The sequence below is a fragment of the Falco rusticolus genome, chromosome 3 (assembly GCF_015220075.1).
Source record: "Falco rusticolus isolate bFalRus1 chromosome 3, bFalRus1.pri, whole genome shotgun sequence".
Taxonomy (NCBI): domain Eukaryota; kingdom Metazoa; phylum Chordata; class Aves; order Falconiformes; family Falconidae; genus Falco; species Falco rusticolus.
Genome location: NC_051189.1, coordinates 80,841,308 through 80,853,482, shown reverse-complemented (window position 1 = coordinate 80,853,482; position 12,175 = coordinate 80,841,308). Strand labels below are relative to the sequence as shown.

The window sequence follows — 12,175 nt, the reverse complement described above, 5'->3', positions numbered from 1 at the left end:
CTTATTTTCCTACTATGCTTTTTAAAAAAATTCTAAGCATATACATGCATGACATTAACAATGCAGTGACAGAAAGTCACCAAACTGGAAAAAGACAAATGTGTGTTGCTTATTCTTTTTTCCTGTTGTTTACATTCATTTTTACTCCAGAAAAATAGAAACAAGTGCAAAATATGTACTGTGGAGTAAAGCACCCTGAAGGCATTTATACAAACCCATCCCCTTACTGTCATTGCACTGAGAAGCAAGTGGAAAGATGAGATTCCTCAACGAATGCAAAACAAGAGGCAGAAACATAATCTCATCTTTTCTCAGCAAGCAGGAAAATCTCTTGCACCATTCTCTAGTGCTGGAATTAATCAGCTTCTGAATAATACTTTCAGACTGCTTAGGAAGATGATTGTATGTTAGAAAGTCTCAGTTTAAGAAGCCACTCTGCAAGTGGATGAAGGAAAGAGAAGACGATATGGGGCATGCTGTACACCAGTTCAAGGCTCTGTTTTGGAAGAATTGGCTCTGCCGTGTGAGGCAACCGGTGAGTTTTTGGAAATCATAAAAAAAAAGCAGTTTTTTAAATCTTCTTTTAATATCTGTTGGAAAGATTGTACCTATTGGTTTCCCTTTTTTTTTGCTGCAGATTGTTAAAGGTAGGCTGGCTGCAAGTGGTTCTTGTTTTGCCTTTGGTCACCTAATTGTTGGAAATACAAGTAGAGAATAACACTATATTTTAATTCTGAAATAGCCGAATACATCAATGCTCCCCAATTTGCAAATGAGATAGGAAATCTCATAAAAGTTTTGATGAACCACAGCTTATCTTTAAATTATCCATGGATGCTACCAGTGCTTCTAGCAGTGGTGAGGATGAAAATAAATTTTCTTCACATTACAGGTACTCATTTGTAATGTAATAAAACTTGCAAAAATGTGATAAAAATCTAGATATGGGGGAATGCAAGGACTGTATGTTAAAATTGTATATACTTCTAAATTACTTTTCGTACCCACTTTACAAAGCCTAATGTAACCTTTCAAATTCCAATATGCAAAAGAACGTGGCAGCTACTTCAACAGCAGTCAAAATTAAAATAATACTTAAATGTGAGATGAGATGTCATTTGCTTTTGCTGTGATTGATGTGATAATTTAATATAGAAGGAAGTGAATTTTCTCAAGTGAGCTAAATTTTTTTGCGGGAAAAAAATGTCACTTCAATTAATAGTTTCTCATTGATTTCCCTTGTCTGTGATGATCTGGGGATTTGCAATGAGGCTTCTTGGTTGCTTCAGATAGGATTGCCTCAATTAAACATACAGCTTTTCATTTCAGAAATATTTCACTTAAATAAAATTGTGATTTAGAGAGACAATTTCTTCTCCAAATGATTTCAAGTGATGTTTTTTAATATGAAAAGTATTTCTGGGAGGGATACTGTTGGTTATATTCTTATTCATTCCTAAACACTTCTCTATGCTGCCTGTCCCTTGTATGTCAGGGTGCATTAAGCAGCTTCTCAGTATCTCCTGTTCTCCTCCATACTGATCCATTTCTCTTCTTTCTCTGCCTAGCTTTCTCTCTCATATATTTAAGGATGAAATCTTCATTTATGTACGTTTTCATTTTGCCTAACTGGTAGCTTTCCCAAAGAGAGAGCTCACTGAGATGCATACTTCCCCAAACTAGGAATTACAGTGAATGACCCAAAGGAAACTTAATTCTGCCTGTTCAGAACTAAAAGCTGCCCTGGGAAATTTTCAAAACTTCCTTATATACTCATTGTGCAAACACTGAGCTGTGAAGGTGCTCCATATGCAGTTATGCAAGAAGAAATCCAGGTGGATTGTCCACCTACGCAAAAGACAGGTCAGACCCTTGTGAATCGGAACAGAAAAGCATGTCCTGAAAGATCTGATGTGCTTCAGCTCTGTATTATATTGTGTAGGTCTATCTATAGAAGGCAATTGTCTTCCCATGGTTATTTATCAGCAGTCAGGACTACAAGACAAGTGTGGTCTGTTGAACTAACGATGTGTCATGAACATCACATTGTATTAGTTAATATTACATGTGAAGGGAGTGAAGGGGCTATGAAAGACATTGTGTTCTGTAAAGAGTAGGTGTTTTGACTGAATTCAGACAGGCATCAGTGCCTCTTATTAACATGGTTCAAAGGCAGCAGAGAATAATATGTACATTTAGACATCAGTTGGAGTTTGAAATTGCAGTTGTGTAGAAGATACCTTCTCATTTCTGTTTTCAGAAGCTTTTGCTCCTGATCTACAGATTCTGGAAGCTCAGGAGATACATAAAAAACTTAAGTAGTAGAGTTGCCTGTTATCACTGCATTTTTTAAATATTGTTTATATAGTATTTATTACAGTCCAAATTTGCTACTAGGTAAAGAAAGAAATGTGATTCCCAAATTCTCTTGTTCTGATACCTTAATTTAGAGGAGAATTGGGATTATAATCATGTTGTGAAATGCTTTGAGTGTGTAGTTGCTAAAATGGCTATTAAAAGAAATATGAAACAAAGACTATCCTAAATCTATGCCTTTCTTTAAAAGCTGTTACTATTCATAATTTTCATCTTGGATTAATGTTAAGTTCAGAGAAAATGCTGCCATAATTATTTCTCTTCATCTGTCCCTACACTGTGTCATCTTTGCCCTGCTTCTGTCCTTTGCAGTTCACACTCCTTTCTTCCACACTTTAAAAGATATAAACATCCCTAAAAGTTGCTCACTGCTGAGCACAATGTTTTGCACATGTATGTTTTTGCATCAGTGCAAAACAATAAAAATAACAGTGAACAGTTACAAAGTTGTCCGTTTTATCTGTCAGATCCTAAAGCTCTATTACCAAATTCACCATTCCTCCCAAGCGCAACTCACAAGAATGGCATGAGCTCTCAGATCCCAGTTCCGCTCAGTGCCTGGTCAAAGCAGCTGCACAGGGGCTGCCATCTTTCAAATGCCCTTTTTTTGGACCTTTTTCTGTTTGTGCCTTTCCTATTTGAACATGAATATGCCTTACAAAGCAATATTACTTCCCACCTTTACCAGGAATAACTTGCTCAGTGAGATCAAATTTTCTTGCTTAATGTCTGCAGCATGCTGATGGTTCATTGAGTCCTCCAACCTATTGTTGCCTCTGCAGCTGCCTTCTCACTTCTTGTACTTAACCCCAGATTCCTCTTTTATCATGTGCTCTGCTAGAAGCCAGCTGAATGGGATTTGCTTCATTTGTCTAAAAAAAAAAAAAATCATTAGTTTATCAAAAGACAGGACTGCTAAGGGCTCTTTTGGGGGGTTGGTGAAAAAACCCCCAACTATTTCAGACTCCCTCATGTCCAAGCATCAGCTACGTGGTTGCTGCTGTTGCTATACAGGCAGTGGTTGTGATGGTAGTAAGGACAGCTGGAGCAGACTACAGCAATGTGGACAATGGGATTATTTCTTAATATTCCTAGGTTCTCTGCAATTGCTGTTATCAACATCCAGACTCATGGTACTTTAACAAAGAAAGGCATAAGCATGTTAGACTGAGAAGTCTACCTCTGATAAGCCATTAATGCATAATGAAGTTTTGGAGGCAAATGGAAAATGAAATTATTTGTGTTCTTAAAGTGTTGTAAACAACAGAAGTTACTCTAAGGGGTCTATTCTTGGCTCACTGGTATTCTTCAGCTGCAAATTTGATATCTTTATTAAACCTTGAATTTTGTATATTCACCAAAATCATTGCTATTTAACTTGTTCTATAAGTGCAATGAGGTTTCTCAGGTGAATGGTAACAGCCAAGGAGAATGCATCCCAGAATAAGAGTAACAATTGTTTACAGCTCTTATCGTTTCATTAGATGCCTTTCTACCCCAGTGCCAATGCTAATAGCATTGTGCAATGTTCATTTTGATTCCTAGGTTTATGAAAAAAAAAAAAAAGAATCTGCCCTTTTAAAAATAATGTATTTTTATATTTTAAGAATTTTTGGCTCATGTGTCCCAAATTTGGAATAGTAACCCTTCTCTGCATGCCAGAGTTTTGGATGTTCTGACTAAGCCAAATAATTTTGGAAGAGCTTAAACAAGAGGCGAGTTCTTACCTGTAACTGTTCTGTACCTGTCATACCCTACAGTGTTACAGCCTGTGTGACTTTTCTAGTCACAGAATATTCTCTTGTATTTCTAGCCAGATGACACTCAGTTATACCTATGAATGGGTGATTTCTTCTCCTTTCTCTGTTTTGCTTTCTACATACCATCAAATAATCCAGCAGCAATTCTCAGTGGGTCGAACTATTCAAGTTCAAAATCTAATTGCAGACAAAAAAGCCCAGGAACAGGCCAAAAACTATTAACTGAACTCTACCTGAAATAAATTAACTTCTTTGGCTCCATCCAAAGTACACAGAGATGTAGAAGAACATCACTCAAAGTTTTAGGCCAAGTGATATACCACACCCCATGAAAGTTGCAAAAGTGGACCTCTGGTCACCTGCTATGGTATACCAAGGGGAGTGTCAATGGAGAAAGTCCAATTAATTTCACAGCTATCTTAAACATGAATGACTGATCCTTAATGCAGCCTGAAAGGGGAAATGGTAAGAAAAAAGAAGGTGCAGACCGAGGGTATTTCTGTACTTGTTTGGGTGAACTAATCTAGATTTTGAAGTCAGAAGCTTGCCATATTCTGAATTGATGGGAAATTTGTTTCTCCATTAGTAGGTTTTTTTCGGTCTCAGTTAATGGGAAACATAATATGTTTTCTGCTTTTCTGTTTTGGTAAGCAACTAGAATAGAATTTTTCGGGTATCATAACTCCTATAAAGCTGTTTGTACAAGCTCAAATGCATCACACAGTGCTAGTACCATGCTGTTCCTCAATTTTAGTGATAAGATAGCGTGATATTTTTGATCCTAGGTCTAATTCTCCAGATAAGTTTAATAAAATCTGTTCCATCCCTCTGGGAAGGCCTTTGTAATGATTAAAAGCCTTCAAGTCTGTCCATTCTCTGCTTTGTAGCACAAATAAATCCCTCTCACTAACATATTTAATCCCCTGCATTTTTTTGCCTGAAACCTTCTTACTAAGTACAAACAACACATTAGATTTCCTTGAACAAAGAGGTACTATCATCAAGAAGTGTCCTAGTGAAATGCTGCTCCAAATTCACATCTTTTTTAGTAAGGCCTAGATTTAGCTCTATGCAGTAAGACTAGCTTTTTTTCTTAACAGTTTGGATACTGGTGACTAAGCCAGCAAGTAAAACCATTCCTGTTCTTCCCACATCATTAGCCCTTGTTAAATATAATGAAGAACCTCAAGGTTTTTTGGCTGGTGGTTGACAGCCGGTGACAGCCGTGAGTCCAGTCCTAGGCTTTCAGCCGTAGAGCTGCCTAGAATTAGCTGTGGCGGCTCCACACCATGGCTGTATTTACACGACTTTGTGTTTTGTCCTAGTTGTTGTACTGAAAGAGCAAAAAGCTGGTACAATTATCTTAGTGCCCAGGGCTCACAAGTATGATCCTGGATATTGTGCAATTGACTTAGAAGCTATTGAGCCAACTACTCTTTCAATTTCTTTATTTTTGCTTGATCAGCTTGCAAGAGGTAAAGGAAGCCCCTGGTAAAAGTTCAGTACAGCAGGACAGACAGAGAACAGAATAGCAGGTTTGAAATCAGGCTTTGGTGACTGCCCAGAGATGGTGTCCATGATACAGAACCCCAAGGGGCTCCTCTAGCCTACAGAAAAATGACTAGGAGCAAAGAAGGGCAAGGGATAAGTAGCTCTATCCTATCTAGACATCATTATCAAATGAATACCTAAATACACCTACAGCTGTGCTCCTAGATGTCAGGGCCCTGAGGGCACTGATAGCTCTTAATGGCCCTGAGCAGCCTCACCTGGGGCAGCCACCCACACACCCAGCCCTGCCCCTACTCAGACACCAGCTGGGGCCCTGCCCTGGTTTTAGCTCAGATAGTTTATTTTCTTCCTTGATGGCGGTACGGTGCTGTGTTTTGGATTTAGTATAATAATAATGTTGGTAACACACTGATGTTTTAGTTGTTGCTAAGTAGGTTTACCCTAAATTAAGGGCTTTTCAGTTTCCCATGCTCTGCCAGTGAGGAGGTGGACAAGAAACTGGGAGGGAGTTGTTGGGACAGGTGACCTGCAGTAGCCAAAGGGATGTTCCATACCACAGAATGCCTTTGCTAGGAACGGTGGTCTCTGACTCAGCTGTACCTTTCCATAGGCTCTGCCAGTGATTACAGGACCGTGTTTGATCCTGGCTGCTCTCACTGAACATGACCACAGCCTGCAGATCTGCCTTCTGGCTTGATCTTAGGCCTGTCTCACCACTGCAGACCCACCTAGAGGCCCAGACTCTCAGCTGAACCTAGCTGGTGCTACCCAGCCCACTTGCCTTGCTAGGGTACTGCAGGGCAGGCCCTGCCTGGCAAGGGCCCCACTGGCATGGCATTGCCTTCGGCCCCCTGCCCCCTAGGGAGTTGAGGGCTGGTGCTACACCCTGACTGCCAGCTTAGGTTACCTTGAACCCTGAGGTACCAGGGAGCCCAGCCTGTGACTGACCAGGACTTTCCCCCTATAAACAACCCCATGAGGTCTGGTCTTTCACAGCCATGACCCCCTGCCTGAGCTTCTTGTGGGAACCTCCTCCCACCCTTTCCCCCAGCACTGACCTGGAGGTGGTGGTAGTATGTGTCTCCAGGGGCAGCCTTGGCCCTTTCCAGCCCCTCATGGGCAGCCTGGTGATGCCTTTTCCAAATCTCTTCTGCAGTACCCTCTTTCTCATCTGCCATGCCTGGCTTCAGCTCCTCAGATACCCCAGAGCAAATGTATTGCTCTACAGCAAGGGCCCTCTGGTTCCAGATAGGAGGTATGGAGATGAACATACAAAGAAGGAAGGCTGCTTCCAGGCCCCTAGGGGCACTGATAAGCCTTAAGAGCCCTGATCAGCCTCACCTGGGGCTCCACCTGGGCCCAGAGCCCAGTTGAAATGGGGCTTCCAGGCCCTCAGCTCCTGTCTGGGTGGATGCTCCCCTGTTCAGCTCCTGTGCTTGGTCATGCTCTAGCTCCATGTGCCTCAGGGAGTAGCTGGCCTTTGTGGCTCCCTAGAAGTTTGAAGGTACTACACTTCGTGTTTTTTGGTTGGCTTCTATTTGGTTTGGAGTGTGTTCAATTTAGATAAATGAAAATTTCTCTAAATTTCAGGAAGTTTTTCGTTCCTTGTCTCATGTCCAGCAGAAACATCTTTTTCTGCAGGGAAGACTGCCACTGGATGTTGTTCTTAAGTATTATGTTAATTTTCTCAGGTATTTTTCTAACGTACCCAAGTTTAGGAATCACTTTTCTAGTGGAATTTGATTCAACTCTGATATTTTAGAAATAAAAATCCATTATATGCTTTGAAGAAGTTAATAAACTCTAATGGGAGAACTTCAGTGGTGTTCTTTGTAATTTGTACTACATTCCTGTTACAGAGTTTGGTATTCACACCTTCCTAGTACTTTTATCAATAAATCTAGAAGTCCTTGGCTGAGTGGCAGTTTCTTCCTTTTTGCAGCTGAAAATTGAGTCTATTGTTTATGTTTGGTTGGTTGGGTTTTTCTTCTTTGTGTAATCCGTTTGGGGAGTTGCATCCTCTCCACAGAGGTGCAAGCATATATCATGTGTGTGCAATTTGCTCAGAGGAGACATGCTCAAGACCCACGAATCCCACAGTGCACTGGCTTGGGTGCCTTTTCATTGTGGTCCTGGAGGTGGGAAGGCAGGGAAATGTGAAGTGTGGTGGTAGGTGACCTCAGGCCTATTAGCTTGGCCTCGCAATGCCTTTCTGGAGGTGACAAAGGCAGCTTTTGGAGAGAGGCAACTGCAGGTGAAAGAAAGGGTGTAATGGCAGCAGTCAGAGACCCTGGGAAGGACAAGGAGGTACGCCACCAGGCAGGGTTCAGGGGAGCATGAGAAGTTGCAGCAAAGGTGCAGAATGCTGCTAGCTTCTTAGGAGATATGGGAAATCTGTATGTAACTATCGTCATGTTGTCAGAGTCACTGTGTTGACCAGTGGGAAATATCTACAAATAGAAGTGATAACTACTTTTGTACTCTGAAAGCAGTGTATTTGGCAAAGTTACAAGGACTTCAATAGAATTTTTAATTACTAATTTGCTTTTAATGATCTTATTTTCCCTAAGTAGTTGTAGAGGGGATACTTATTTATATTTTTTTAATTAAAAGATACGTTAATTTTAATTATTTTTCCAAAATCCTGTTTCTATAGTACTCATGATGTCTTGATTTCCCTTCTCAGGTCCTGTCTCTCACTGAAATACTCTGGCCATGCGTGCTTTTCTTGATTCTGGCTGCAATCCGCTTCCAGGAGCCCCCAAAATACAAGGAAAACTGTATGTTTTATTTCACCTCTGTTCTATTTTGGTTGCCTCTGCTTGCAGAAATATTTAGGTATTATTAAAGATATTCTAGAAGGGGAGACTTACATGTAGTGGAGTCAGTGGAAAGAATCCTATAGTGGTATTGTCTTGTCTAACTGTGGGTCTGAGCAAGTCCTATTTAGGTGGGAAATAAATACAAAATTTAAGGTCTGATTTGTCAGACAAGTTTTAGATATTTACTCTGAACTAAGGTGTGTCACTTATGTTTTAGTTGTACTTATTCCTTTCTGTTGAGTAATGGAGTTTCAATGACTGGCTCAGGAGTAGATAATTATGCAGTAGATACTAACAGTTAGACAAGATGAATCTTACCCCTATCCACTTCCTGGGATTTTGAATGAATATTTTGTAAATAATAAAATCTTCCATTTCCATCAACACTTCCAAACTTTTTACGACTACCTCCATGTTATAAAGTTGGTTTTGCTTTTATCTTGTCAAATGTTAACTTCATTCAGGAAAGAATGATTTATGAATTATAATCTACTCAGTTTATTATTCTGTTACTCACAGATGCCAGTAAGTTGGGGATAAACCAGCTAAATTACAAACCAATTTGGTAAAACAGTTGTAGATCTGTAGAGTGAATCATCTGGAGAGAATCTAGCCAGCGCTATACACATTTACTTTAGACTTGCTCTAGTCTGGACACAAAGATGCAGTGCATAATAATGGTTTGAGTCCTTTAAGCGTGCTCCTCCAGTACATTTTCTGCTTTGTTTTAGCAGAAAGGTGTACAATGTACATGCTTGGAGAGCTTGCTGCACTGTGAACTGGAGTGTGCTAAGTAAAAATATCTCATCTGCAAATGGTCATTCACAACTCAAAATTCATTATTTTATACATAAGGTACAGTTCCTGAGGAATGAGGGATGGCTTGATTAAGAGTGCAATTTCTAATGGTACATGTCTCAAAAATATTGGCACATGAATTTAAATAAAATTGGGATTTTTAAGTATCAGGTGCATGTAAATTCCCCATTTCTGCATCTTTCAATTCTAAATATTCAGTAAGAGTGCTAGGCCAAATACTAGCTTTCTTATTTTGCTCTCATTTAATTCCTTTAATTTTGGTGCAATGGTTGCCAAAAGAAGGTTATCCAGAGGACAAGGGGAAGTATTGCAAGTATTTCTCATTTTTTGCTATTTTAAAGAAAGAAATGAGGTTAAATATGAATCCTATAGCTATTCCTTATGTTTCAAAATAAGAAAAAAGTTGCTTTATATTTTGAAGTTTAAATTGTCAGAACTATGGAAACATGCAATGGTGTTACTACCGTGAAAATCAGCTTTTCAAAGACTGCTCTCAAATGTTATACCCTGTTGTCACATTCTGACACAGGTTATTTTGTTTTCTGTGGTGAATTAGTTATTCTTAAATGGGACACCTACCATTGATACAACTTCATTGTTTGCAGGTGACAAAGCCACTTTCTAGGAGAAAGGCACACAGTGTGATGGTACAGGTTTGTAACCTCAACATCACTGGTTTTAATTCTGCTGCTGCTTGGTTTTAGGTTACTTAGAAGCTCGGGATTTACCAAGTCAGGGCCTTTATCCTTTCATGCGGACTCTTTTCTGTAATGTTGGTTCAAGATGCAAGAATTCTAGTTACACAACACAGACAAACCACCGCTTACGGTAAGTTACGAATTGGGCAGAGCTGTCAGCATCACACTGCGTCTTTTTCTAAAGCAAAGGTTGTCACTCTGTGCTAAGTTTCCTTTAGTGACCTTATGAATGCAAAAGGTGTAGGGTCTTTAGTCATGCCTCTTATGAATTTTTGTTTGCCTTTCTTGGGCATTTTATGCTGTTATTAGATACTGAAAACTTTTTTGGGGGGAAAATTGGAGGTGTGCCTTGTATTCTCGCCCTTTGTTGCTGCTTTTATTCTTCACTCAAAAGTTTTTTATTACATGAGGGTGAGACTGGGCAGTAAAAAGTGTATTATGCATGGATTTAAACTTTGGGTAGTTTGGGAGCACACATGGTAGGAGAAGTAAAGGCAGAAAAGCAAAACAAGGATAACTCTTAAGTAAGACCACAAAAAGCCAGAAAGGAGGAGTAGTAGTAACTCTGTACTAAAAAGAACTTGAAGTAGCCTGTAAAAGGGCCTTGTCACAGGATCCCAGAGTACAGAAAGAAAAGGGATGGACCTGAATTTGAGCTTTTTCTTTAAGAAATGTGGTAATTTGACCTACTTCAAAATGTTGAATAGCATTGAGATGCAAGGACATATGTAAATTGGCTGAAGGATGCAGTCATAAGTAATCTTTCAACATACATAACAATAAAGTCAAACTGAGGTGAGCTAATCAGAATATATGTGTATATATATGTATGTATTACTGTTAGAAAATTGAGAATATCTACCAAAAAAGATCTTAGAGAGCTGAGCCAGGTAAGTGTGTAAGACCATTAAGTTTTTATGGTTTATTATTGTAGAAGTTTATAGATAGCAATAAATTCAGCATGCAGCAAGTTGGAAAGCTTCAATATCACAGTAATGGGCCATGATACTTACCATTTGATCTAGACAGTCTGTTCTAGTTATTTGTATATGTAGAGAACTGTTGATTAAGCATAAGATCATGCAAAATAAATCTTGTTTATGGGCAAATACCTTTTACATAAAGCAATCATTTCTTAGTAGAATTGAAATCTTTATGGTTTAAGCCACAAATTGTTATTAGGCCAGTTCTTTTATCATAGAAAATGCTTATATACAGAAATAACAGCATTACAGTAATCCTAAACAAAAATTCTCCTAGTAATAATAATACAGTTCAAATGTTACACAGCCACTTAGTTTCTTCTCCTTTCCCTGGGGTTATGCTTACCTTTTCACTGTTGCTTTGGTTCATAAGGTCAGTGGCTACAGTCTGGTGGTAGTAGGGTTGTTATGGTAAATTGTGATCTGAAGCTCCTTTTGCCTGGAGGAATGTGTTGTGTTGATGGCTTCTTTTTCACTCTAGGGTACACTTGGGGTCATTTGTGTTTGCTAAAGTGCTTTTAAACCTTCTTTGTCCTCCACTGGTCTGCATGTCTATGATACATCTGAAGGTATATGGTATCTTTTACGTATGTTAGGTATCTGTTCTTTTTTCTTGATACTTATAGCCAGACAAAGCTGATTTATAGTTCTGCATTTTAACTGACCGCTGGCGAGTTGTTTATAGCCATGGGATCCTCGGTGCCAGCCTATGCCCCATCTCTTATCATCCTAGACCTGTACTCCAGTACAATGCATCCTGTGTCCCCGCTTCTCAAGGCCTCTACTGTTACACTGGGCCTGAGTTGCTCTGCACTGATTTGCTATGTTAATCATAAATACCTCATTTTCCACAGAATGATCACTTGTTACTACTGTCTGTGTAAAACTATGGTGGTATTATACAATGACAAGTGAAAGTCAAGTAAATAGCCATAGCCATCTGGCCAGAAAAAAAATAATAAATTAAAACTAAACCAAATCAAAAGCAAAACTGCAGGTACGTTAAAACAATCCAAACAAAGCAAAGGTGTCAAGCCTCTGTGCTATGGTCTGGCAAACTCAGTACAAAGCCTGTAGCCTGTTACTTTCAGTGGCAATATTATATCGCTATGCAATAACTGTTGGCCTTTTTAAAAATTATGTCCTAAAAGGATAGGTCTTATCTTTATCACTAGTCCAGATGCCATCTAAGTGTGTTAAATCTC

General features: G+C 39.3%; 1 protein-coding gene across 3 annotated transcripts in view; it reads left to right on the top strand.

Moving 5' to 3' along the window:
• The first annotated feature begins 281 nt into the window (after positions 1-281).
• The window catches only part of ABCA13 (ATP binding cassette subfamily A member 13), a 200,360-nt gene continuing 188,466 nt past the window's right edge, over positions 282-12,175 (top strand). For 2 of the 3 annotated variants that reach the window (XM_037381325.1, XM_037381324.1), the window contains exons 1-3: positions 284-535; positions 8,335-8,428; positions 9,994-10,117. In XM_037381325.1, the coding sequence (XP_037237222.1) occupies positions 446-535; positions 8,335-8,428; positions 9,994-10,117 (308 nt within the window). In that variant the 5' untranslated portion in view covers positions 284-445. Of the gene's footprint in view, positions 536-8,334; positions 8,429-9,993; positions 10,118-12,175 lie in introns of all 3 variants that reach the window. The other variant, XM_037381326.1, reaches the window with a different exon arrangement.